General features: G+C 51.2%; 1 protein-coding gene across 6 annotated transcripts; it reads left to right on the top strand.

The window, feature by feature from the left end:
• Positions 1 to 4,365: 4,365 nt before the first annotated feature.
• Positions 4,366 to 26,044, top strand: TCOF1 (treacle ribosome biogenesis factor 1). 6 transcript variants are annotated; one of them, XR_005105752.1, is made up of 18 exons: positions 4,366 to 4,515; positions 4,998 to 5,053; positions 7,819 to 7,961; positions 8,685 to 8,791; positions 9,068 to 9,422; positions 10,240 to 10,334; positions 10,775 to 10,969; positions 11,603 to 11,854; positions 15,945 to 16,119; positions 16,291 to 16,427; positions 18,256 to 18,414; positions 18,909 to 19,158; positions 19,401 to 19,483; positions 20,215 to 20,443; positions 22,134 to 22,689; positions 24,331 to 24,428; positions 24,988 to 25,024; positions 25,471 to 26,044. XR_005105752.1 is itself a non-coding variant. In XM_037397454.1 (18 exons), exons 1-17 carry the CDS (start codon positions 4,405 to 4,407, stop codon positions 25,018 to 25,020), a joined length of 3,030 nt encoding a protein of 1,009 aa, XP_037253351.1. In that variant the 5' UTR covers positions 4,366 to 4,404; the 3' UTR covers positions 25,021 to 25,024; positions 25,471 to 26,044. The 6 variants fall into 6 exon arrangements, 5 of the variants coding, with proteins under 5 accessions (XP_037253351.1, XP_037253352.1, XP_037253355.1 ...); XM_037397454.1 differs by having other exon boundaries at positions 22,134 to 22,685; XM_037397455.1 differs by having other exon boundaries at positions 19,404 to 19,483; positions 22,134 to 22,685.
• The last annotated feature ends 528 nt before the right edge of the window (positions 26,045 to 26,572 follow it).

A 26,572-nucleotide genomic window follows, 5' to 3' on the forward strand; every position in this document is an offset into this window, starting at 1 on the left:
TTCGCAAAGCCCCTCCTTGTCCTTGCAAAGCCCGAGCCCACCCCGCCAGGCAGAGGGCAGGGAAACTGGCTTTGTCTCCAGCACTGCCCGGGGCCTGGCTGCAGCCCAGGACACGTTCCCCGGGAGGTGGTGAGAGATGCTGATATCAGCGGTGACTCAAACCCCCACAGAGCAGCACCTGGCAACCCTCCCTCCACACTCCCAGAGCTGCCAAACCAGGGGCACCAGTGAACAAATCCCCCCAGGCTAACCACTGTGGTGGCTTTACTTTTCCTTGGTCATTTCCTCTTCTCCATCTCTCCTCAGATTTTTCTCTGCTTCCTTGCTTCCTTCCCTGCCTCATCTTCCCTTGGAAATGAGAACCCCTCCCTCTGTCCCTATGTCTCCCTTCAGCACTTACCTCTCCTCTCTCTGCCTGTGCTCCCACCTCCTCTCCCCACTGTCCCTTGACACCTTTCATCTCCATCCATCTCTTGCACACCCCCTGCTCTGACCCATCCCCACCTCTCCTGATACATCCCCTGCTCCGCTCAGCCCAGGTGGCACCCCCGGGGCACTTTTCAGGAGTGAGAAAGCTCGAAGCCCTCTTGGCTGGGCACTCAGAGCAGAGAAATTCAACTCAGCTTCTGAACTGGGCCATGAAGATTATCCTCCTAAATATGGCTTGCACTCTCAGCTGACAGTCTGGCTTGTGAGACACATCAGAGTTACCTGCTGGGGGTAACAAGGGTCCTGTCTGAATAACGGGCCATATATGATTTATTTAAAGAACAGCGTGCTCGTGTTTATCTGAGGAGACCTTCATTGTTGACTTGAGGATGCACTAAATCCTTGAATGGGTGAAATAGGGAGTGTGCTAGTTGTCCAGGCATGAGATACGTTAATGTTGTTATCTTGAAGATATACTAGGTCCTTGAATGGGAATGTGCTAATTGTCCAGGTGCGAGATATGTTAATGAGTTCCCGGAACGTTAATGAATAGACATGAGTGACTTGTATAAAGAGGGGGCTGAAAGGTTCCCTCGGTGTGCATGACTTTGGTGGAGCGATCCCCCATGCACCCAGCGCTGCCGAATAAAGATAACCTCCGCTCACTCGAATATTGGTGACTTGATTCGTTAAATCATGTCCCTGGCCACCCATTGCACCCCTTGGCTGAGGGATCCTGCCCTGGAGCTGAGGCAGAAGGAGAACACGCCTGCAGCTCACACTCTGGCTGGTATCAGCAGCCACAAAATGGGTCAGGCAAGGAGCTGCACCACCTGAGAAGCAGGCAGAGCACCTCTTCTGTTGTCCCTGGTCCACCACTGTGGTGTAAACACCAGCAGCCGGAGGCAGAAATTTCCTTGGACAAACAGCCTGGGATCCTTCCATACCTAGACCCCACAGGTACCACCCTGCCATCCCTATGGATTTCAAAGTCGCTTCTTTCTGCGACCCCACAACAGGCATAAGCAAATCCACAGGCACCAAACAAAAAGGTCGGACCACGACGGGAGATGTCCCCCCGCCACTGCTACAACACACGATATGCCGGAAGCTTATGGGTGGACAAATACATTAAACTGAAGCTTGCAGAGCAGCAGTGTCCCTGCAAGCCCAAGGGTCCAGCAGATATGCCTAGAGGCTGTCAGCTCCCATTGGGCACAGTGGAGGAAGGACAGCACTCTCCAGCCTGCACGCACACTCCTTGAACCCGGGTTTGGCCCAGACACAAGCAGTCATTCAGAACAGAATAGGTGTGGACAAGTTTGACCCCAAGCAATCACGAAAGAGCATGTGAAAGCGGCAGCGAGCAAAGCTCTCAGCTTGTATGGCTGAGGGCAGGGATGGGGCTGTGCGGTTATTAGCAGTCTGAGCTGAGCTGGCTGCTCAATTACAGCTGTTTTATCCCCTGTCTGGATTTGAAACAGCTTCCTCCAATCTCTTCATGACTCAGTATCTTGGCATGGAGAACACATACCCGAGAGGTTAGCTTTTGAAATCCACCAGGGACATTTCACCTTCCTAAAATAAAGAGTGGGCAAAATATTTTCAACCTCCCTCAAAAAAATGCGCACACACAAAAAATCACTCCTTAATAAGTGTATGTTGTTGGGTCTCAGCTGGCTTTGGGCTGGGGTAGATTTTCCTATTTATAATCATGCAGCTGTACTCTGACTGAATAGCTCTATTTATTATTTGGCATGTTTACTAACCACCTCAAATACCTTCTCTACCTGTAATTGTGGTGCAGCATACATGTTTGATTTTTTTCAGATTTCTTCATTCAAGTGGGTTGTGTTACTCCCAGGCCCCGCACTGTGGTTTGCTAAGGGTATCCATGGTCTGAGGGTATGAAGCTTTGGACTCAAGTGACCCTGAACTGTAGCAGACCTACGAAGAGAGGGGAAAATGGAGTCAATTTTTCAAGCCATTTGTCCATGGGCACTCAGGGCTTTAACATACTCTATTTGCTTCTCTTGAGAGCAGTTTCTCCTGAATGCGTTTCCTCCCATCTATGCTCATCAATCTTCTTCACGTCCATGTTTTACTGAAATTGGTCAAAGCCAAACCCTTTATGCTTTCTAGTGTGTGCAAGTCCTGAGCCATTGTAGAGGAGAGGCCTTAAAATGCAGCAGAGCAGGAGCTTGTCGGACTTCTGGTACCCTAACGCTAGGGAAACTAACGCACTCGGTTTCCCCATGCACCCTGTAAAGCATCATCCCTGGCCATGGAGAGAACAGAGAGCTCTGGAAAAGCTAGCCTTGTGGAAGACTCCCAGCCCAGACGCAGCACACTGCCGCCATTCCCTGCAGGACTTCGCTCCCTTCTTCTGCCTGTAACATGAGCTGATGGGTCTGCCTGTATTACCCCACCTCTGAGAGCAGTCAGTATTCACCTTCCTTTCTCTCTCTGCTGGCATCGTCATGATTTGCAAATCTGCTCACCGATCTCCCAGCCCTCCTCCAGCATGTCCCATCCACCCTGCTTTCTGACCAATCTAAACAGTGCTATTGCAATTCCATGCATCACATAGGGCTCCTTTAATGGTACCACATTTGTTTAGAGAGCTTCATCGCCCAGGAGAGACCCTTAGCTTCTTTTTGCCTGAGGCCTGGGCAGCACCTCCTGTAATCACCAGGCTCCTGGTGGGATCAGACAGAGATAGAGGCAGGGGAGGGTTGGTTCCATGTTAAGATTTGGGGGTTTTTTTGATAATCAAGGCAAACTAAGCACTTCCTGGAGGTGTAAACCATTCTAGACCACATCAAAGTAGATTCAAATCTGTTCATCAATCTGTCTACAGCAGGCAGCGCCCATTGTGTTGTGGACCACAGGGGCTGTATTTCCACCCAACTGCATTTTCAGAGGTGGGTGAAGTCAGCTTCCTGAGGCTGTGCCCCAGGCTGCCTGTCCACTCAGCCCCAGTCCACAGCCTCCTTGGGAGACAACCTTCACTGCTCTCTGCCCTCTCACCCTTATTCTCTGATTAGGAGAACCAGGTCTCCAAACCACACCACCAGCCGATCAGACCTTGTGCCTCAGGTTGTCTCAGAGCAGTAGCAGTCGCCCTGGGCCAGCCGCCCCATCACGGCGTGTGCTGTGGCCACGTTTACACCCAGCATCAATGACCGTTTGTGCAGGGGGAGGTCAGTCCCAGAAAGGACTAGCCAGGTCTGCATTTCATTTACAGGAGCTGTAAAACTGCCACCTGGCCACTGGCTTTACAGCTTTGGATGATGCTGGTGTCAAAGACATTTGGTGCACGAGCCAGATGGAGCCCTGCCAGTTTTTATATTTATATCTTGCCTATAAATACAAATAAAGGGCCTGTATTTTGAGTGAGCGACAGGCGCACCACGGACATTATTAAACCTTCCAAAAATAAACTTCTGCCAAAGTGAAGGGAGCCAGATTTTTCCTGGAAAGTATCAGCATGGGGCCGGGGGTGGTAACGGCACAGCCCCTCTGCCCCCGGGGCCCCTCTCCAACAGCTGCTCTGCATCAGCAGCTTCTTCTTCCCCCTCGCCATTTGCTTGTTTTAGCCCCAAAAATGCCTCAGCAGCTCCTCAGAGCATCTTGATGTCCACTCAACAGTAAACCAGCCCTGAGGATTCATCTCTGGAGCGCTGTACGAGCAAGGCCTCCATCTTCACGGCTGGAAAACTGAAGGGATGTTACTGAAATATCACCGCCCTGCCCCCCCGCCGTCGGTCAGCGGCCTGCCCCCCTCGCTGCCTCTCTCTTCGCCCCCGTTTCCCACCGGGGAGGGTGTAACGGATCCCGGGCCCAGGCACGGCCCACCACGAGGTCACCACGCCGCCCCGCACTACATTTCCCAGAGGGCCGCGCGGCGGAAGCGGAAGTGACGTCTCTCCGCGCAGCAAGCGGCGCCCCCAGGCTGCGCCGAGCGGGCCCGCCATGGCGGTGGACGGCCGCGGGGGGCGGGAGCTGCTCGCCCTCATCCACCAGCACCTGCTGCGCGGCGGCTACGCTCGGGCGGCCCGCGAGCTGCAGGCGCAGACCGGGCAGGTAACGGGCAGCAAGGCCCGGGCGGGGGGGCGGGTGGCGGGGTCTCGGGAGGCCGTACTCGGAGCTCGGGCCTCGGCGGGGCCGGAGGGCCCAGGCCGCCTGTGCTCCGTCACTGGGTGCCGAGCCCGCCGTGGGCCCGTGGCTCCGCGCTGCACCCCACGGGCTGGCCTGGCCCGGCCCGGAGGGGTTTCCCCCGGTGCCGCGGGAGAAGGGCTGAGGTCGGCCGCCGGGCAAAGGCGTCCCGTAGCCGGGGAGCAGCTGCCTCCGAACACGTGCTGCTGCGGCGGGAGCCGCGCCGGGGCCGCCGAGGGGAGGACGCGGCCCTGGGTGCAGCGGGGGCTTCGCTGGGAGCCTGTGTGCGGGAGGGGCACGTTCCCGCTTTCCTGGGCATTTCTGGCAGGGACTGTGCCGTCTCCACTTGTTTGGTGGTCAAATCTTGAAACGGGGCCGAGGTCTGACTCGTGTTCCCTCTGCTTTCACAGAAATTGCTCCCTTCCCTTGCGACCTCTCTCGAGGACATCTTTACCCACTGGGAAAAGTAAGTCGATGGGGGAAATGACTATCAAATAGATTCCAGACTGTGTTAACATCCAGGCTGCATGGCACGTGTGATCTTTATTTGCTAGAATTTCCTGTTGTCAGCGTATTTCCGATGATAACTGTGCTCAGCAGACTTTCCTCTTAGCCTCTGGTTTCAGACCGATTCGTTTCAGATGTTAAAGATTACTTTGGTTTAAAATTTCCAGAGCTTGGAGATAAGCTGTTACTCTAGTTTTGCGCAGCCGATGCTGTTCTTGCCGGTTGGGTTTAGTACTGGAGTATTGTGGGGCTCAGGGTCATGCTTCACTGGAAAAAGTCTTTTCCCCAGTTCTGTTTCACTTTCTTTTTAAAGCCACGTGTTTTTCAGGAGTATTGACCCAAGAAGAGAGAATTTGAGCAGATGCTGAAATACCAAGGCTCTTACAGGGAATTAATCTTTGGCAGAGATCTGTATCTTCTGACTCAGAGGAAGTCTCTTGGTTTCAGCCTGTCCTTTCAAGCCCTTACATGTTCGGCCCCAATGCCTTCCCACGTGAAGGTCTGCAGCATGGAGCTTTCCCATCTGTGGGGTGCAATGACGTTTGCACCCACCACAGTGTGCACAGCTCGCTTTGGTTTGATGCTGGAGTGCAGCACTCGCTGCAGAGAGGCCTGGTGACAGCTACAGAGCTGGGTTATCGGGAAATCAGTGGAGCTGGGCTTCTGTGCCTGTGTGAGGAGTGCTAGAGTGAAGATGCTCCTCAGTGTGGCCGTGCCAGCAGCCTCAGGAAGTGAGTGTTTGTTTCAAAGGTGTCTTCTGCTAGAGTGCCTCATGCCTTGGTGCTACCCTGATTCTTGCTCTTGTGTCTCCATCATTTTCTTACTTGAGCAGGACAAAGACTGGATCTAGGTGAGGGTGTAGAGGTATAGAAATAGGCTTGCAGTTCCTCCCTCTAACAATTTATTGCTCTCCTGGGTATTGATGATGACCTTTCTCTGCACTAGTTATCCTGGGTGCTACAGCAAACCCTTCCAGACACTATTGCTTTTAAAGCCTGGGGGGGCAACAGTGTCCTTGAATCAGGTTTAATTCGTTTCTGTGGCATCACCCTTCTGTTGTCGCCCCACCCCAGAAGTATGCCATTTATTCCTGTTCCTCTCAAGTTATGCCTGGTTTGGAGTCAACATGAGGGATGTATTGACCCGTAGCTTTATCCAGAAGGTGCCCTGCCTGGCTGGAGTGCTCTCATGTGGTTGAGCTGTGACTCTTTCGGTCTTACTGCTTCATAGGCTTTTGGCCTGAACGTGTCTTTCCTCACTGCGCAGCGGCTCTTGCCCATCTGAGTGAGGCTGTCCTACGTGCCCTCCTTCCTTCGGAAACTTCCAAAGTGAACCCAACAGTTGAGATCTGCAGTTAATGAAGAGTGGCCTCCCTCCAGGGCTGCATTTACTCTTGGAGGATGCCGGAAGGGGATGGAAGGTTGCCTGGGGGCAGGGAGAAGTTGGACCTGCTCAGCCCCAGAAGCGGCCAGAGCCCCAGTGCCTGCAGGCAGTGCTGTTTTCCCCTACATAGTACCCCCAGTGCCTGCAGGCAGTGCTGTTTTCCCCTACATAGTACCCCTGAGCCCCATGTCACTCAACAAATTCTTACAGTGATCTGTGTTGTGCTGTCAACTACTACTGAATCAGAAAAGTGTTGCAGCATCATAGTTGCCTGTGTGGTTTGCCATATTATTTTATTAAAAGGGTTATCAGGGTAGTTAACAGAACTCTGTAATAGCAAATGTGCTTTCAGCTTAGCCTGCTTGCAAAAAACTTGCTGTTACAGCTGTGTTACTCAAACACTAATAGTAAGCACAATCTTTGCTGGACAAATTGTTAAACTAATCTTATTTTTAAATCAGATGAACACATAAAATAAGCTTAACTGGCACAAAAGTGAGGGGTTTTATCGCCAGTAATTGTGTGTCTCAGGGCTCATAAGTATTGCATGTATGAATCACACAGATGTGTGCCCAGCCAATGTTATCCTCGGAATAAAGCAAAAGTATTTCAAGTGAAAACACAGGTACATTAAAGATAACTTTAGCCACATCATCTCTTCTGGCACAGATAGGATTTGGAGCCTGGAGACCTCTTTCTCCAGCTTAATGTTTTAACCCAATTGAACAGCTTAAGTGTTTAATGCTCATGTGTGGCCTCTTCCCTTGTTTCAACACATCATCTATAGGTCCAGCCAATTCCTTTCTTAAATCTCTTTGCAATCTGACTTTTCTGTCCATTTGGCCTGTGAGCCCAAGTTCAAATGGCTTTTGCAGCCTTTAGATTTACTTTTGGCCTTGTGGAATACCAGGATCTGTTTGGGGATCACTGCCTTAACCCTGGGACTGCAGTTGTTGACTGTCTGGCTATAGCTGCCTCCTGGAGATGGAATTTGTTCTGTAGGATGCCTTTGCTCCATAGTGAACACCAGCCTGACCATACGCACTTTTAAGTTTTCTGCTAAAGTGAGAAAGAGTCTGCCTAGGACACAGGGGAAAAAAAAGTCTGTGTTCAGTATCTTCTCGAGTATTGCAGGGATATACTGCCCTTGGGAGTCATGAGGAGGAGTGGAGATGTCCCTTGCAGGTTAGAGAAGCATTTCTCCCACCCCCTTAGGAGCTGTAGGGCAATGACACTGCATGTCCTTAGGCTAGAGCCTGACTTGAGAGTGGATTAATAATTGTATTCCAATTTGTCCAAGATACTTTTTCCCCCATTTTGACACAAATTCTGTTACCTCAGAACTCCATCGAATTCCAGGAGAAGAAAGGTGAGTGATGAGGAGGCAGCCATCCCAGAAAAGATCAGAGTTCCTGATCCTGTGAGCAGCTCTGAGAGCTCAGAAAAAGAAGATGATGAGAAGGAGAAGGCAAAAGCTGCGAATGGTAAGGGCCTTTCATTTCTCTGGTGTGGACAGAGTAGGACTGGAGGCTTTTGTAAGAGCAGCCTGACTTGCTTGGCTAAAGAAAATGCTTGTAAAGTGATGGCTATTCCCTTGTGCTCTCAGAAAAGTAAGACAACTAATTTAGCACCCCCTTCTCATGTGGAGTTTCTGAGGAACATAAATACCTGCTGAAGCTAAAAAAAAAACGGTTACAATTCATTGGGGAGGGATGGGTGTTGCTTGGATGAAGCCTTGGGAACCTAACGCTGCTCACTGTGGAGCACCTTCTAGTTGGTCCCAGGTGGGTGCTGGGCCAGAAAAGACAGGCCTGTTTCATGGATGAAGGAAGGACTTGTTAGTTCGTCTGGAAAGCCAGTGCCTTCTGTCTGAGGTGGGGATAAATCCCTAGTGCAGCTGATGTAGCAGGCATTGGCTTGCGTAGTCTAACAAAAATCTATGTGTCTTATAAATTTTGGGTCAGTCTCTCTGCTGTAGACCGGCCCTTGGAAACATGCAGATCTTGCCAGGTTCTTTGCCTTGGTGGTGGGGAGAAGAGTGGGGTAGAGGAGCAAAGCACTTGCCTGTCACAAGGGCAGCAGTGGTGGTGTTGGGGTGGCTGTGGAGAAGGGACCTTACCCTGCCTGTTGAAGCCTTTCTGCAAACCAGAGGCCATCTTGATGTGAGGTGCGCTCACATGATTTCTCTTTGGCTCTCTTTTGTGCAGCAGCCAGCCTCTCTCTGGCCACAAACTCAGTAGTGAACGTAGAAAGCACTGAAGGTGATGATTCCTCGTCAGAAGATGAGACACCAGCTGGAAAAGGTGCAGTTACGGTAAGGCAGTTCTTTCCTTGCGTTTGAAGATTGATAGTACTCTTGAGGCCAGGACTGTCCCAGACTGGCATGTGTAGAATTGTGGCCTGGGGTGGCATTAATATTTAAATAACCCTCCTATGCTGGCATAAGCCTTCTCTTAGATATCTGTCCCCCAAGTGCTTCCCTAAAGAGCTCTATGGCTTGCCCAGCTGCTGGATTGCTGTTTAAGGTATGTTGCGTCCAGTTTAGTCCCTCATCTGTCTGTAAGCTTCTAATTTATTTTGTTTCCTGTAGGTGACACCAGCTGTGGTGACTGGCAAAGCTGCTAACTCCTTGCGTTCTCCTAACAAACCGGCTGCCCCAGCAGGCAAAACAGCAGTGCTGCCTGCTGCAAACAGAACTGTGGTCTCAAATAAGCAGCAGCCCAATGTGCCAGCTGTGTCTGCAGCTCCAGCCAAGGCTGGGCAGAAACTGCCCAGTCCTGGGAAGCCCAGACAAACTGCAACAGCCGTGGCCAAAGTAGGTCAAAGCAAAGCACCGGTAATGACCAAAGCACCAGAAAGCAGCAGCAGCAGCAGCAGCAGCTCCTCGTCAGAGAGCGAGGAAGAAAAAGAGATGCCGACTGCAAAGGCCCCAGCCCCCAAAGTGGGTAAGGAGCCTTCGGGGTGTGGTAAATGCATGTGTGCTCCAGCTTTGCTGCGAATCAGGTCTGAGCCATGCCTTCAGCATGTTCCTTTCAGCTCCCTTGCTGGAAAGCTTGGTGACGCTTGTTCCTTGGGGAGGCTGTGAGAACACTGCAAAGCAGCCAGCTCCAGAGCTCTGTGGGATGAATCCAGCATGCTTGCTCCCATTTCAGGCAGCAGATTCTGTGCTAAGATGTCTGGCAGCACCTAGCACTACAGGGTTGGAGATAACAGCATAGCCTTTCTGGAGGAGATGCAGTGTTAATACTGCAGATGCTTTCAGCTGTTTGAAAAGGCACTGCAGCATCTTCTCTTTATTCCCAATTGCAAAGCAATTGGTTCTGGCTTTTGAAGTCTTTAGGGAAATCTTTTACTGCTTTGAAGTGTGTGTGTTGGGGGGTGATGTGAGGAGTAGATCATAGAAGCTCTGAAAATGGTCCTTCTCTTGGATCTTTTCCAGAGGAGGTCCAGCCAGGCTGGATGCCCCTGCAGGGAGCTATGTGTGGCTGGGCAGCTCCCCATAGGGTCAGAAGGTGGCCAGGAAGGATTTCCCATCTCTGCCTGCGCTCGGGGGAGTGGTGCTTGTGGGCCAACATTTGTCTGGAGAAGCTGTTCCCAGCAGGCTATTGACGCTTCCAGGAGGGCTAGGCCCTCTTTTCTGCAAATCCCCTTAGCCCTTTTTGCTGCTTGTTTTGTTTTCCTCACTTCAAAAGCTGCATTAGCATCACACTCTGGGAGCTCAGAGCAGGCAGCAGCTGTGGCATCTCCTCGTTTGTGTTTCAGAGCTGAAGCAGGCAGCTGGGGCTGCTGAGAGCAGCAGTGAGGAATCAAGTGATGAGACATCCTCTGAGGAGGAACCTGCAACTCCAGCAGTCCAGGTAACCTTTCCAACCCAAGTTCCTTGTCTCTACAAAATCACTTCTCTTCCCCTGAAGGAAAGTATTCTGACAAAACCCCATTTCTTGAGTGTGTAAGGTCCCCAAACCCAAGGCCAGAGAAATGTGCTGTGTGGCTGAGAGTCCCGCTAACCCCTGCCAGCTATTCCACTCCTGTTCCTTCTAGTGCCTGAAGTTGAGGGAGATCCTTTGAGCTGTAGGAGGTGATTGGTGTACAATTCCACAGATGTAGTCAGGCAGTTTATGGAGAAAGTGGCTTCTTGCAGGTACTCCACAGCCTGTGGATCTGAACAAGCCTGTCCTGGTCAAAGTTAGCAAGGTAGCATTGTTAAAAAAGATTCCACGCAGTTACAGCTCTTAATTGGTTTCTTCTAAAGTTGTTTTCTGGTTCTCCTGTTCTGTTTTGTTCCCCCTGTTCCCAGGTAAAGCCAGCTGTGAAAAGTGCACCTGCTGCTCCAGTGTCCCTCAGGAAGAATGCACCGAGGCAAGTGGTGCAGGCACCAAACCAAGCCAAACCCGCATCCACAACGGTTCCTGGGCCTGCAAAGCCTGATGATACATCAGAGAGCAGTGACTCCTCAGACAGCGAAGATGAGGAACTTCCATCAATAACCCAGGTGCATCTATCTGAGACTGTCTCTCTTTGCATGCTTTTCCAGGGCTAGGAATTGCAGTGAAAAGAAAATTTTGTAAATAGATGTAATATATAGCAAAGTCATCTTGGGGGTGGGAGGAAAGAGGCATGGGCTGTTTAAATCACCTCACCTCACTTTCTTTGTTCTGAGCTTTAATCAAGCCACTGTGCCTTTCTTAAACATTTCCGTCAGTACTTTTAAATAAAAAAAAAAAACAAACCAGCAATTCTTTTCCCACCTGAAGGGGTAAATTGGCATGGTTGAATTTACCTCTCAGCTATAAATTGCCATAAATAGTGTCTAATTTGTTGGAACTGTAGTGCAGCTTAGCTTCCCTGCTGTGGAGAGTACAAAATGCTGCAGTGTACTTCACTGGAGGGGACTGGTAGTATCAGCAGGCTGATGAAGAACGTCTGGTCCTGCTTTCTCATCTTGGGAGACTATCCCCACACAGCTAGATGAAAGGATGCCTTGTGTCCTGCTAGCTGCTAATCTTCCTCCAGCATTTGCCTTTCCCAGGGGGCTCTGAAATCTCTTCCCTTGATTATAGTCTGAGCAAATGAATTACACTGCTGAGGGATTTGCCTTGTTTTATGCTGTTCTTGTCTTGTCCAGACAAAGCCACCTCCAAAAACCCCCCAGGCCATCCCACCCCGAGTGAAACCTACACCAGCAGCATCACCCTCTGGCAAAGTAGCTCCAGCAAAAACACTTCCAGCACCAAAACCAACAGTGCCAAAGCAGGCCAAAACCACACCGGGAAAGACTACTGCTCCCGTGAAGCCTGCTGAAGGTATGAAGTCAGAGGAGAGCTCTGACTCCTTGAGCAGTGAAGAGGAGGATCTCCCTGTGCCCGTAAGCCAGAAGGTAAGTGATGGCACATTCAGCTCAGTGCCAGGAAATGGGATATGCAAGACAATTGTTTAGCCCTTAAATGCTACTACTGATCTCCTTGAACAGCAGCAGCATGTAGTATGTTGCATCTCAGTCTCTTAGAGAGGAAGATCTTTCTTTCTACTTGGAGACAAATACAGCCCAGCTCTTCTCACCTAGCTGTACCAGAGGAGGATGGTGGGTAACCTCTCTGATACCAACTGTTTCACCCCATGCCTGCCTTGCCCCTCTGGAGTGGGCCTGGTGTGCAGTTCACAGGTAGCTTGGTCTTGGCTCTTCTGTGAGGGTTTGTTTAGACCTCTCTTGACAGAAGGACCGTGAACTCAGGCTTAGGTGGCTGAACTTGAAGGGAAACAAATCCCTTCCTGTGAGCATCCTTAAACATATTGTGTGACACCATTTGCATTAAGCTGCAGGGCCTTTCAGAAAGTGCCCTGAAAGCAGTGTTTTGGAGATGGCAGCTATTATCTGCAAGGGAAGAAGGGAAGCCGGGGGCAGAGCCTCACGTGTCCTTGCCAAGGAGGCTCTTTGTCAACACGTCCTTTCACTATTGACAGGCAAGAGCCAGAGAGGCTCTGCGTTTTTGTCTTTATAGCCTTGGTCTGCTAAGGTGGGTGGAGGGGGACGCATCTCCAACAGTTGGCTCTGTGCTGCTCTCTTCCTGCGTGACTATATGTGAAGATTCAGCTCTGGGCGGCGGGAGCAGCTATTCTGATAGCTGTGCCACAGAGTCCCACTGTAGAACTATCGAGACTCATTCATTGCAGCAGGGTTATAGGTGAAGGATGTGCCGGGGTAGGTTTGTTTCCTGCTGGCCAGCGTTGATTAGAAGCTGGCAGCAACAGGTAGCTGTCTTGCTGGTGGCTATTTAACCACTTCAGCATCTTTCCTCTTGCAAACTGGCGATTACCCCTCAACAGCCACAGTAAGCAAGAAAGAGCTTGTCATCGAGGGAGCTCTATTTTTGCCAAACAGGCTGTTTCTTCCTGTGTTAGTAGCCTACAGGCAGAGACCACGAGTGAAGCCTGAAGATAAACCATTAGGCTCAGCTGTTGTCCACAGTCCTGTCCTCCCAGTCAAACTCTTCTTAGCTCATCCTCACCATCTGCTACTTGGGCATATGCTAACCACTGAGTTACTGTATCCTGCAACTTCCTCTGGCTTCTGTGCAAGATCCAAACAGAACAGAGCGTTGGAAGCTGCTTCATCTTTCCCTGTGGGGGTGGATTAGCACAATTAAAATGAACATCATGCCTAAATTGAACTGCTTAATTGGTATGTTTACCCCTGAAGACTCAGGAATATTTAGTCAAAGAAGTTGACAAGGTGTTTGCATATTTTGGGGATGAAGGATGGTGATGGGGGACAGTCTGGATTGACCTTGAAGATGCTATGAGCTACTTTTCTTTTGGAACTGCTAATTCTGCTGTTTCCTCTTTCCTGGATGTTTTGGGCCAAAGATGGCACTGAAGCCCTTTATGGACAGGCTTTGGCTTCTGCTTACCAGGACTGGGTATGAGATGCACCTGCGTGTGTTGGGAGCATGTGTCTTCCTTGTGCATCCCAGGAAAACCTGTGCAGGCTGGACTGGTAAAAGTTGTGCCTGCAAGTTTTTATCTCTGACCACAGGCCCTGGTGGTGAGAAGCCAAATCTTCCAAGAGATGGAGGATCCCTTTCCCTCCCTGAACCTTGTCCCCACTCCCTTGCAGGTTTCATTTGTACCTTTGCTGTGTCGTGACACAGCTGAGATACTGGTCCCAGTCTTGATACGCTGGCAGTGCTTCTGCAGTGCACAGGCAGCTACGGAGTGTGATTGTTACAACACGCTCAGCGCACGTGGCTCAGCGTTGTTTCCCCCCCTTGTCATGCAGTGCTGCATGATGCAAATGGTCTCAGCAGAGTGGCAGTGGGTTGTGCGGGAGCTGAGTCATTACACTTGTACCGAGGTGCAGGCAGCTCTGGGTTTGGGGGCTGGAGAGGGAGCAGGAAAGATAATTTCCTCTTGAATTATTTCCCTCCCTTCTGAGTTACTTTGGTACCTATGACTCTTTAAGTTGTCAGAAGCTCTCTGCCTGTGTTACCCTGCTCCCCAAGTGTAACTCAGCCTTGCTGCTGGCTGGATCCCACCTGGGGCCACACCATAGGACATGGCGGCTGTCAGGCATCTGGCAGTGACCAAGGTGAGGTGGGTGGAGGGATCTTGGCCTTTTCCCAGGAAGATCTGAGGAGTCCCAAGGCTCTGTAAAGCTTGTGGTGGTTTCTCTGTGAATGTAGTTAAGTTCTTTCTGTGTCAAGATGCCTCTGTGTGGCAGCTCTTTCCCAATCTCTTGCTAAGTTAGGAAACAAAGCAGTCCTCATGCTGTGCATCTGAGTAGGGAGAGAAGCCAGTCCCATTGCTATGAAGGTCTTAAAAATGAGCGAGTGGGGCCTGATCTCAGTAGACTCTTTGCTTGCACAGCAGTGCTTGGGAGCAGAGCTAGCACGTTCGAGTAAAGTGTGTGAATTCTTGTGTCTGCTTCAAGTAGTTCTCTCTTCAGCGTTGCAAATCTGGCCTCTCTCCTGGGGAGATAGTGACTCACTGGTATCAAAACAAAACAGACAAGTGAGGCTTGCAATCCCCCCTCTCCAAGTGCTTGTGGAGGTTTCTGTTTCTCTAAGCAGAGTCAAAATGTGCTTGGCTTCTTTGAAGAGCTGTTCTGTAATGGAATAAACATGCAGATGCTGTTGTCTGTTTAGTGTTTGGCTTGGAGATGATAAACACTGGCCCAGTGGCAGCCCTTGGTGGGGCAGTGCCAGGAAGCATGGTAAGATCCGTTTCCCTGGGAGGCTGCTAGGCTGGTGCTTTCGGTTCCTGGCCAGGAGCAGCCCCCAGGAGAGGTGGCACTGCTGAAGTCTTCCTGGTCCACTGCCGTGGGGTGGGAGGGTATCACTGTGTTAGCAGCGTGGCGGGGTTGGGAGAGGGGTATGACAGGGGCTGCATAGCCAGGCAGGAATCTCTCTCACCTTCTTGTGGGAGACCTGGAGATGGAGCCCTGGGGCAGGCTGCTGTCACATGCAGGTTGGATGCGGTCTGCCTGCCCTGGCGAGCGTGATGTACTCTTTGGCAGAGCAGCCTGGAGATGAGCGATGAGTAGAGTAAACTGAGTAGGTGCAGAGCACTGCGAGCCTGGAGAATATCTGCGGGTGGCAAAGTTACCAGATCTCTCGGCAAGCTCTCCTTCCGCCACCACAAGCCTTCAGCAGTGTGTTGGAGGGGTTATCTGCATCCCTTGGCCCAAGCAGGGGGAGGGGCAGGGAAGAGATAGTCTCACCTGGCAGTTGTGTATCTGGTGCTGTGAGAACTGTGGCTTCCTAGTGCTGATACACCAGTTGCTTGTGCCAGTGGCTTGTGGCCTGTCCTGGGACATCACAGTGTTGGCACATGCTGTAGAAAGGCACAGTCCAAATGAGTTGCAGGGTTTTTTGTTGTCTGGAGATTTCTAAATTCTGAGACTTGTTGACAGATCAGTTTCCAAGGTGGGTCCCAATCTTGTCTTTGTCTGCCTTCTGTGTTCCCAAACGCTTGTTTCAGCCCCTGTGTTGAGCTCTCCAGCAGCTCTAGGATCTGGTATTGTCTCTGAATCTTACAAGTGTTTTGGCACGAGGTTTCCCAGCTCCTGCTGATTCCCCAAGGCTGCAGGGAGGTCATGCTTAAATAAGAGGCTTACTTGAAATGGGTGTCTTGGGGTTGCAGTGCTTCTTCCTGTCCAGCCAGTGTCTTGGGCTCAATAAGGAATTGCTGTTATGAGCTTATGAGCATTGTTATCTCTGCAGGCTCTTGTAAAACACACTCGGGCTTCCTGTCAGAAGCATATTGCTAAATGCAGTGGTATGTGTCTTCAGCAGCTCAATCCAGGCAGTAACTGAAGCCCCTTCCAATCTTGACACGCCAAGGTTGGAGTGAGTGTTAGTAACAGCTGTGTTAGGTTAAAACAAAACCCAGCTTGAGCTGAAACTGCACTTAAACTCCTAAACAACACCTGTATTAATACCACATTTCTGGGCTTGTGTTTCTTTGTTAAGAGGTTAACAGAACAGCCTGGGCCTCTTCCCAACCCGAGCCAGGCTGCCAAAGCTAGGCCGCCTGAAAAAGCAGTGGGAAGCATCTTGAAAACCCAAGCCTCAGAAAGTGGGAGCAGTGACTCGTCTGACAGTGAAGAGGAGTCCCCTGCAGCCCAGACAGAGCCTCCACAAGCTGGTAAGTCTTCTGATAGGGGCCAGGGCCCCTCACCTGCATCCTTGCGGGTTTACTTCTCTCCCTTGTACATAGAAATGCCCAGCCTGTTGTCATAGCTCCTGCTCTGTGGACAGTCACGGAGAGCAGCTCTTTCTCAGTCTCTTATGACAATCTCTGATGCTTTTCCTGCAGTGGAAACCAATGCTGTACCCCAGTCAACAAATGTGAAGACGGCACCAGCTCCAGCCCCAGCCCCTCCACCAGTGGACAGCAGCGATGATTCCAGCCAGGAGTCAGATTCAGAGGAGGAAATAGTCCCCCCTTCTCAGGTAAGGAGCCACTGACCGTGGATGCTTTTAGTCCTGCATGCTTAGGAGGTCTCAGGACTTGTGAGGTGGTAGTTGGGTGGGTGATGAGCAGTGCAGAGAGGAGCCCTCCCATTAGCTGGACCAGGTTTTCTTGGCAGCAGTGTCCCTGGGTCTCGCTGACCCTGGCTCTGGGTACACATCTCTGCCACAGCAAGCTTGCAGTGTGTGAGAGCAGTGGAGCATGTGAATGTTCTGGCAGGAACATGAATAGATGTATGAGCCCAGACCTCCTCTGGGACTCTGTCCCCTCTGGCCTACTCGAGGGAGTTAGACTGCAAAATTCTTGCAGGCAGAGTCTTTTCATGAGCTGGGTGCCTCCAAGGCAACCCACCCCCTGGTTTCTCCCAAACCCCTGGGTGCAGCTGGAGCTCTCTGGACTCCCCTTCCACAGTCCTTGGGAGGCTGGATGGATCTGCCCTGAAGGGTAGCACAGTAGTCTTGCTTCTTTTAAGCTAGTGGGGCCAGACCCCTGCCTTGGAGAAGGGAGGTGGCCCCGTATCTGTGCCGAAGGCGCTGCTGAGTGTCATGGAGTCAATCCCAGCTCTCTCACCTTGAGTCTGCTCACTGCTCTTTGTGTCTCCGTGCCAAGTCCCATAGGGCTGTGGCTGAGCTCCCTAGGGCCTGAGTTGCCTCTCTGTGAAGCTGGCTCGGGTGTTGCTGCTGAGCCCGAGAGAGAAACCACATGGAGAAACGTTGATTGAGGAATGTGGCTACCGTTCCTACATGGTGATGGCTTGGCTCTGTGCTGAACCCAGGGCTTAGTGGCCAAGTGTACTTCTTGTCCTGCACATACGCATCCCCTGTCTGGCCAGCACCCTTGCTGGGAGAAGGGAATTACGTGCACTCAAGGAAACTCTTCCCCATGTTGGCCTGATGCTGTGGCCAGCGGAAAGGCTGTCTCCCCCCACGTGGCAGGCAGGCAGCCTGAGCAGCCCTTGATTAAAGCACGTTTATAGTACTAAGATTGTATAAAATAATGCAGTTGCTGTAACGAGCTTTGTGCAAGACGGCTGAGCTCTCACGTCAGATCAGCGACTCTGCATGGTGGAACGTTGCCTTCCTTTCTGAAGGCCAGATGTGTGAGAGAAATGTCAGCCCACAAAGGCCCAGCTTGTCAGAGATCTGGAGAGGGAGGGCTGCTCACGTAGCCTCGTTTGTAACACAAACCAGGAGGCTGAGCACTACATTGGTCTTGCTCCCTCCTCTGCTGGCATTTGTGTCTTGGACCTGATGTCAGTGTCTGAATTTCCATGACCCTGGCTCTTCTATTTTTAACCCCTCTTTACATTTAGTTTGATGGGAGGTTCCAAATGTGAGGCAATAAAATTGCTTCTTGTTAATTTGCTCTCTAATCTGTGGCTTACTTGTGGACCTGAAGGCAGATTTGCCCTGTGGTTGGTGTCTTTGCTTTATCTGTGCGCCAATTAACTCTCAACGTGTGATTTTTATAGTGTAGGAGACACCCTGCAGTCCAAGTGCCTGCTTTGCAAAGTAGGGTTTGCAACTGCAGTCTTGCTGGTGCTGCAGTGGACAGGAATCTCTCAGCCTGCAAGCACATCACATTTTGCCTGCCTGCCCTCAGGATGTATGCCTTTGGGGCGCTGAGCTAATGCTTTAGGCTCCGAGGAGACAGAGCTGGCCTGTAAGGGGGGAAAAAAATAATCTCATCCTTTGTGCTGTGCTGAAAATGATGGAAGGGCTCAGGAGTTAGTGGTGAATTGGTGTATGCTTCTGTCTCTCTTCCTTCCGAGTTGTGCTCTATCCTAATTTTATTTCTCATTTGTTTTAGAGTCTGTCCCAGCAGAACGTCAAAGCAGCCAAGGTTTTGAGCACAGTGACTGCCAAGGCTAATGCCACACTGCCTTTGGGGAAGGGGATAAAAGCGCCTGCTGTCCCTCCAGTTAGCAGAGTGTCTGAGAACTTGAAAAGTGATGCGCTGGCAGAAGAGGTAATGATGGAGGAGACTAAAGTGGGGAGCTTCCCTGGGGAGAGTGGGCCAGTGGGTCTTCTGGAATTTGAGACTGGTGCAGTGTCCCCAGCTGAGGAAGCATGGTCGTGGAAGAGGGGGGACGGGGGCTGCTCTATTTTAACCACTGTTACTGCACCATAAGGAGAGGCAGTTGAGCAGAGGGTAGCTCTTGTGCCTGTCTTGTTCCTGCCTCCCAGCTAGCAGGCTGGTTTCTTCCTTCTTTTATGATGGCAGTGCTCTGTACAGTTAGGAGTTCTCTGCTTGGCCACAGATGCCTGCTTCATCTGTGGGCCAGGGGGAGATGGGATTTCTGTGCCCTGTTTGAGAAGTTCTTGGGCTAACCTTGACACAGACTGAAGCAGTACGGCTGAAGAAAGGCTGAGGTGGTCCAAGCTCTTCTGCTCTGAGCTGCTTTGTATAGTTCATGGGCATGAGCAGTTCCTTTCAGATGCACTTTGTCTTCCTCACCCTAGGTCCCCACTCTTCCTTGCCTAAAGCAAACTGTTCCTGTGGGAAAAGCTTCTCCAGCTAATACTGCCACCCCGCAGGCTGCTTCACTTCTGGGAAGTCACACTGCAAAGTCAAGGAAGCCAGGCCTGCAGCCAGCGCAGGATGCCCAGCTGAGCCAGGCTGCCCTGCCCACCCAGGCAGAGGAGACCTCGGGCAGTAGCAGTTCCTCAGACAGCAGCGACGAGGAGATGCCCAAGCAGCCCCCCAAACCTGGTCAGTTCTCCCAAAAAGATCTTCTCAGTGCTGCTGGCCAAGCCAGGGTGGGGACAGCATTTTGTTACGCCATGGGAGGTGTGTCACTTTAACATGGTGTTTGGAGAGGGATTCCTCCTTTCCCACTTGGCAGAGCACTCCCCTTTCTTTGAAGGCAGAAGGCCTTTTGGTGGTGGCTGGGTGAGTGAGCTCAGTCCCAGGCAGCAGTGATGAGTTTAATGGGATGAATTCTTCTCCTCCAGCAGGCTCACTGCAGAAACCAGGAGGGACCCAGCCAGCCCACAGCTCCTCCTTGGAGTCCAGTGAGGAGAAGGCAATGTCACAGGTATAGTGCCTGAGCAGTCTGGGATCCTCTCAGGTCTTGCAATTAGCTCCTAAGTAGGACAGAGAGGACTGAATTCTCAGGCGTAGCAAACAGAGTGCTGAGTGGGTTTGCCAGCACAGAAGTGGGGGGCCCCCAGTGCAGTGCTGTGAGCAGGGCCTTTTAGTGGGGGCAGAGAGAGGCTTTTGAACCTGGAATGCCTCCCCAGGCAACTGAGCCTTGTGTCCAGGGCTCATGGTGCCTTCCTCAGGAAAAGGGATGCAAGGAGGTGGTGCCTTGCAAGGGTTAAACCAGGAGAACTGGTGCACAGTGCCAACAGCAGCAGGATTTTTTCCCCAGTTTTATTTGTAACATAATCTGTGTCCAAGCCATTAAATTCCCTTTGTAAGTAACGTGCAGGGCGTGCAGCACATCTGCAGTGCATTAGCTGTGCTTGGGTGCATGCTAATGGCCAGGAGCCTAACCCAAGCCTGCTTTACTGGGCGAGAACAAAGAGGAGAACCTCTGGCCATCAGTTCTTGTGGCTGTCAGCTCACCTAGTGTCTCCCTGTGCTGGTCCTGGCAGCTGTGGCCTCTCTGCAGGGCTGGCTGAGCTGTATAGGGTCACTCCGTGGGTGGCCAAAGGTGGGCCCTTCACTTGGAGGGTGGGGGCAATAGCAGCAGAGACAGATCTGTGCGTCTGGCTGTGGGAGGCTGCTCTGCTGTGGATCCTCAGTATCTCTGTGCTGTTTCAGTCCCTCCTGACAGGCTATATGGGCCTCTCCAAACCTCCAGCAGCACCCCAGGCACCAAAGACGGTTCCTCCCGAGTCTGTAGGCAAAGCCAGGCAAGGGAAAGCAGCCATGACTGCTGCAAACTCCCTCACCCAGGCCTCCGCGCAAGCAGCCCCAGCCAACAGCTCCAGCAGCGACAGCAGCGACTCTGACACAGACATCGACCAGGTGGCTGCAAACCACAAAGCAGGTGGGTCTCCTTTGACAAGGTTGGAAGTCTGCTTTGCCCAGGAGCAAATCTCTGCTGGCATGAGAGGGTGACACTGGGACAGGGCCCGCTTCCCCAGTGTGTCTCCACCGCAGAGCCCCAGCGGCATGGAGTGCTGCTGCCTTCTGCTGGCTTCCCTCAGCCATGACACAGCCCTCTCCTGGAACACCCCTCCTGTGCTGGCTGGCTTGCAAGGCTCTGTGCTCTGTATCTTGGCCTTTTCCAGGTTCTGCTTTAACTGCAATAATTAATGCAATTAATGGGAGCAGGTAAGGCTCTCCCTGAAACTGATGCACACTGCATTGGTGTGCTGTGGTAGTGATGGCTTTTACAGAAGGTTGAACTGCTGAAGAACATCTATACGGTGCTGGTATTCAGGCCTCCCCTTGAGTCTTTCTGGGCTCTGTAGCACGTCTGGAGGGCAGAGAGGGGAAGCAAGTGGGAAGACCTATGGAGAAATTACATGTCCTGCTATTTCCCTGTTGTCCTAGTTTGTTGGCAAATTGTAAAACTCGGAGCTGGAAGCTGCTTCTGCTCTGGTGTGATCCTGGCACCTTCAGATGAGCTCTGGTCTGGCTGCGAGCTCTGGCCTGCTCTAGAGGCTCAAATGGGTCTCTTGGGTGCATCATTTAAGTTGTGCAGAGGGCTGTTGAGGAGGTCTGAACTATACGTAGGCTCAAGAAGGCCCAGGTGCTGAGCGGGTAAGCCATTCATTGTGTTGTGCCTTAACCCCAGCCAGCCACTAAGCATGATGTAGCTGCTCACTCACTCTCCCACTGGTGGGATGGGGAGGAAAATTGGCAAAAAGGTAAAACTTGTGGGTTGAGGTAGCAACAATTTAATAATTGAAATCAAATGAAATGCAAAAATAATAATAATAATAATTGTAATGAAAAGGAGAGAGGGAAGGAGGAATAAAATCCAAAAGGAAAAAAACCCCAGTGGGTGATAAACAGTACAGGGCTTGCCACCCGCTGAGCGATGCTGAGCCAGTCCCCAAGCAGTGATTGCCGGCCCAGCCAACCCCCTCTAGTTTATACACTCAGCATGATGTTCTGTGGTATGGAATATTCCTTTGACTCGTTCAGATCAGCTGTCCTGGCTGTGTCCTCTCCCAGTTCCTTGTGCCCTCCAGCCTTCTTGCTGGCAGGGCCTAAACAACTGAAAAGCCCTTGACTTAGTATAAGCATTGCTTGGCAACAGCTAAAAACATCAGTGTGTTATCAACATTATTCTCATACTAAACCCAGAACACAGCATTGTACCAGCTACTGAGAAGAAAATTAACTCTGTCCAAGCCAAAACCAGGATACATTGGTGACTGTTAACAGTGGTGGTGCTGTGGATACCCCCTCCACCTTGGGAAGTCCTTGACCTCCTGGGGGTGGTGTTCGGGGGAAGGACTGTTCTATCTGTGCTCACCCATCTTGTGCGACAGTTTCCTCTAGTCAAACAGCCAAAGCTGTTGTGGCTGTTGTCATCAGATACTTGATCTCAGGCTGAGGCATCTTTCTCTGGTTCTGCTGTAGTAGGGATAGCCAGAGGGCTTTGCTTTTGGGAGGAGAACTGGATGCTCCTCTCTAAAGACATATTTCCATCCTCCAGTAACTCCGTAGTCTGTGTAATGAATGCTGCCTGAGCTGTCTTCTCTCTCTCATCCCTGTTTTTACAGAAAACAACCCTGCTCCAGGGCAGGAAGCCACAGGAGCCTCCAACAAAGAGAAGGTGGCCGGAAAAACGGAGCCAGGTCATGACAGCCTCAAACCTTCCCCAGTCAAAGCCCTGGCTGTGAAAGAGAATGATGTTGGGGCAAAAGGGGTACAAGTGACCCCAGCATCACATGCACTGTTGTCCATCTCACAGTCAGAGGAGCCAAGCTCAGGAAGCAAAACAGAGGTCACTACTGCCAGAGTTCCTGCAGTGCAAACACCGGAAGGGTTGGAAGTGAAGAAGAAGAAAAAGGAGAAAAAAGAAAAGAAGGAAAAGAAGAAACCTTCCTCCACAGAAGATAAGGCTGTGAAAGCATCTAAGAGCAAAGACAAAGAGAACAAGAAGCAGAAAACATCTCAGAAACGGAAACTGCCAGAAGAGGATGAGGCTGTTGGGCAGCCCAAGAAGAAGTGGAAAGCGCAGGCTAATGAAGAAGTACCCAAAAAGAAAAAGAAGAAAGCTGGTGACCTGGAGAAGCTGCCAGGCAGCAAGGAAAAGAAAAAATCGGCTAAAAGTAAGTATCCCTCACTTGGGGCTACATTTGCAGTAGGTTCTTGCAGCTGATGGCACATTCAGACTCTGGTGCAGGGCCTTGAAAGTAGCACCTGCTTTCCTGTTAGCTTCATGCTTGGCTGCCTCCTCCTTGGCCCACCCAAAGCCAATGCCAGATTTGTAACACCCCACTTCAGTGTTTTTCTGCAGTCTCCAGGATGCAAGCTGGGCTCTCCTACCCCTTTGTCCTTCATCTGGCACAGTGGGAACTGTGTTAATACTTACACTGATTCTTGCTGCTTGCAGAGCAAGCTGGTGCCCCCATTCATCATCTTTGGCATGACCTGTCCCTCCAGAACTTTCTTCTGTCCTGGCTGGAAGCAGCTGTCTAGCTGAGGGCTGGCAAAGGGTTGAGGTGAGGCTGCACTGAACCTCCTAAGGCTTCTTTGCCCCCCTGCGCTGGGCTTGAGAGAGGTCTTGGTGGTTGTAAGCTACGAGGCCTCTGTTCTGCCCACTGTGCTCTGCATGGTACCCCGCTCTGTCTGCAGTGCAGAACAGCTCTGCTAGCCCAGCTGGCTGCCCTGGCTCCTCTGTGGCCAACACAACACGTGCTAGCAGAGAGCTAAGGTGCAATGTGGCTGGCAGAGGTCTCTGACATGCTATGGGCATGGCAGAGGAAGCCCAGCCTTCACATGTGTGGGGCTTCGTGTTAGTCAGAGCTTCCTGAACGCTGCCCCTGCTGCCAGCCTCTTTTAAAGAGACCAGCCTTGAAATCTGTGTTGTCACCTGAAGTGTCAGCCACCACTGTTACCTGGGGAGCGACAGTGCCCCTTCCTGACCCCGCCTGATCAGTGTCTGTGCTGCAGCATGGCGAGCAGCTCATTCAGGAGATATGACTCAGGGCTGTTACTGCTGCTTTTAAACCCCTGGAGAAAAGAGGAGGATGGTACCAGCCTCCTGCTCCTTGCTCCCAGTTAAGGGTGTTTCCTGCCCCTCTTGTCTGCGTGCCTCTCTGTAAGGGTCTGTTTGCTGCCCTAATGCAAAGGCAGTTTTTAATTTGCAGCGTAGACTGCATTTGCAAATCAGAGCTGGTTCTGTGTTGGATCTTGTAGACTTTTTTTTTTATTATTAAAGGAGATGGAATGGGTGGGCCAGGTCTGCTGGGGTTTCTGTTCCGCAGAGGTGCAGCCCTTCATTGTGGGAGGCAGGCTTGTCCGTCAGCCCCTCTGTGGGCTGTTGCACGGGGGTGAGCTGGAGCTTCTTGGAGCAGTTGTGCTGACCTGAACCTTGTGTCCATTCTGTGTTAGTAGCTCCCCTTGCTCTGATTTCTGGCATGTGCACAGCTATTCCAGCTGCAAAGCGGTTCCTTGAAATGGGTGGGCAGCAGGAGGTGGAAAGAAGGGGGATCCTGTGTAGTTCTGCCCACATATGTGCATGAATGGTGGGATCAAACCACGCTGTCTCAGAGGTACTGGAGAAAAAGTCCTGGGAGCAGCTGCCTTGTAGTGAGGCTCTGCCCTCATCCAGTTACTGTTCTAGAAAGCTTGCTCAGGTTCAGATGTGATGATAAAAAAACTTACTGGAGATGCTCCTACCACTCTGTGCTCCATCTCAGAGGTTAGCAATACCAGTCCCTCTCTTAGCTGACTTTTCTTTCCCTCTCCCAGAAAAAAAGACTGGAAAAGAAAAGAAGAAGAGCAAAAAGGTGTCTTCAGAAGGGGAGCCTATAGCAGATGGCTCTGTTGAGGTTCCTAAGAAGAAGAAGGTATGTGCAAGACCCTGGAAAGGGGTACCATGGGGAGAGTTGTTCTGAGCTGCGGTTGTTACGCTCATCCCTGCAGCATGCCAGGCTGGAGAGGAACAGAGCCATGTCCTGGCCTTTCTGGTAGTATGGAGGCGGCTGCAGTTAATTGTGGCTAGTCTTGACACACCATGACCTTTGGTTGCTTGGGATTGGGGTGTCTCGAAGAAGGGCTTGTTCCTGTATTGCTCCCCCAGAAGAGATCCCTTTCTCTGGAAGAGTCAAACCCAGGGGCCCTTTTGGTGGCAGAGAACCTGCCCAAGGAATAAGTGCTGCTCTTCAGCTGTCTGTTCGTCTAGTTGTTCTCAGCAGAAACTGGAACCCTTGAGGGCTTGGCAGGCTACTGCTTCCCATCCCAAGAGCTAGGAAGCGGGGCAGAAGGGAGACTGTCAGATGTTCCTTGTAATGAATATGTCCCTGTAGGGGTGGTAGCCAAGACGCATCCGTGGCCTGTGACTTTGCTGGGTCCTTCATGTTTGTGGTACAGATGATACTGATTTATTTTTCACCCTTTTCTTTTTAGAAGAAGAAAACACCCAAGCCTGAAGGATTGTGAGAAGGTACATGGCCTGTGGGGACTATCAGTTGGTACCTCTGAACGGCGGTAACCTTGGCCAAATTCGGTACTCCTGAGCCACTCTTGGGACAACAGTGTGTCCTCTAAATGCTCACTGAGTCGGCCTGGCCTTAGATTAGAGGGCCAGGATGTGGAGTGCTGTAAGGAAAGTCATGCAGCAGTGTGCTGACTTCTTTGGATGTGTTTGACCTCAACTCTTTAGCTGCTGAGAAGTGGATGTCCAGCCTTGGACGTTGCTGTCCTCTGTCATCAGCAGAGATAAGCAGTGTCTGTCCCTGCTGACCACAGGGAGCTTGGAAAAGTAATGTGGATTAGACGGTGATGTAGACACCTGGAAATGGACCAGATGACTCTGCCCTTGCTCTGCTCAGCTGTAAGGCTGTTTATCCTCCTCCCCATCCCTAACTCTTTTAACTCCTCTCCCCAAAGGTACCGCATTCCTGTGATTAAGGATTTATGGGCGAAGATCAAACAGAAGAAAGGAAAAGGAAGCTCATCAGGAGAATTCCAACTTTTTTTTTTTAAATAATAATTTATAAGTTCTTTTAACTATGACTTTTAGAGCAGAGCAGTGTAACTTTCTGCTGCCTCCTGCCCGGGCCCAGAGATGTGTTTGTTGTCCCTCCCGATGGCTCACTTGTTGCACAAGAACTGAAGGAGGCAGTTTGACCAGAGAGGAGCCAGCTTGCATAAACTGCTTTCCTCCTAGTTGATACCCAGCCATCTCTATCTTTCTCATCACAGAGCTATATTTTTAAGAGAAACTTTTACCTTTTTTTTTTTTTTTTTTTTCTTCTTTCACCTTCTGTGATTTGTGGTGTCAGTCTTTTTGCTACTATGGAAGAGAGCTCTTGGGTTTACTTTTTATTCTAACACTCACAGCAGTGACTATTGTGTCCCTGGATTGCACTGAACCGCTGTGTCCAGCAGCTGTTCTCAGCCAAGGTGGCATAATTTTTTGTGGGTTTTTTTTATGGAATACAAAATAAAAAAAGAACGGTGAGATCTTTCTTCAGCTGCTTTCAAGGGAAGGGAGTTGACTGAGGCAGGGTAGATGCTGGGGCTGAGCCCAGGGCAGGGCTCAGTGTCTACCCAGTTCATAGAGACCACTTCAGGCCCTGGGGAAAAATCAGTTGCTTTCTGCTTCCTCCCCAGAGACAAGCAGATGCTGTTGTTCTTCTAGGATTGGTTTGTATGGTTTTTTTTAATTACTAAAGTGCTGTGTAGGGGCAGGAGCCAAGAATAGGTTTGGACATCACCCTGTTGCAGATCCAGCCTGCTGCCTTGCTGGCAGCTGCTACCCTGCACCTTGTACTGGGCTTGTACCTGGTTTCCTTGCTTCCTCCTAAACGTTTAGGAGGCGAGGAAAAAAGGGACTGGATCCCCTTGTGCTCCTCCCTCCCATGCTGTACAGCCTTGCTGCAGGCTCTGCTGTTGAGGGCAGAGGGCTCTGGCTGCCCCCTTGCACCTGCGCAACTGGGGTGCAGGAGGGACACTGCTCCCCGTACAGGGCGCAGCTCCCCAGCGCTGC

The sequence above is a fragment of the Falco rusticolus genome, chromosome 8 (genome assembly GCF_015220075.1).
Source record: "Falco rusticolus isolate bFalRus1 chromosome 8, bFalRus1.pri, whole genome shotgun sequence".
NCBI classification, from domain to species: domain Eukaryota; kingdom Metazoa; phylum Chordata; class Aves; order Falconiformes; family Falconidae; genus Falco; species Falco rusticolus.

Excerpts from the sequence above, each read along its gene's own strand:
- TCOF1 (XM_037397454.1), top strand. The coding sequence starts at position 4,405 with ATGGCGGTGGACGGCCGCGGGGGGCGGGAGCTGCTCGCCCTCATCCAC. Across the intron at positions 16,428-18,255 it reads AAATAGTCCCCCCTTCTCAG|AGTCTGTCCCAGCAGAACGT; the intron begins GTAAGGAGCCAC and ends CATTTGTTTTAG. Across the intron at positions 18,415-18,908 it reads GTGATGCGCTGGCAGAAGAG|GTCCCCACTCTTCCTTGCCT; the intron begins GTAATGATGGAG and ends TCCTCACCCTAG.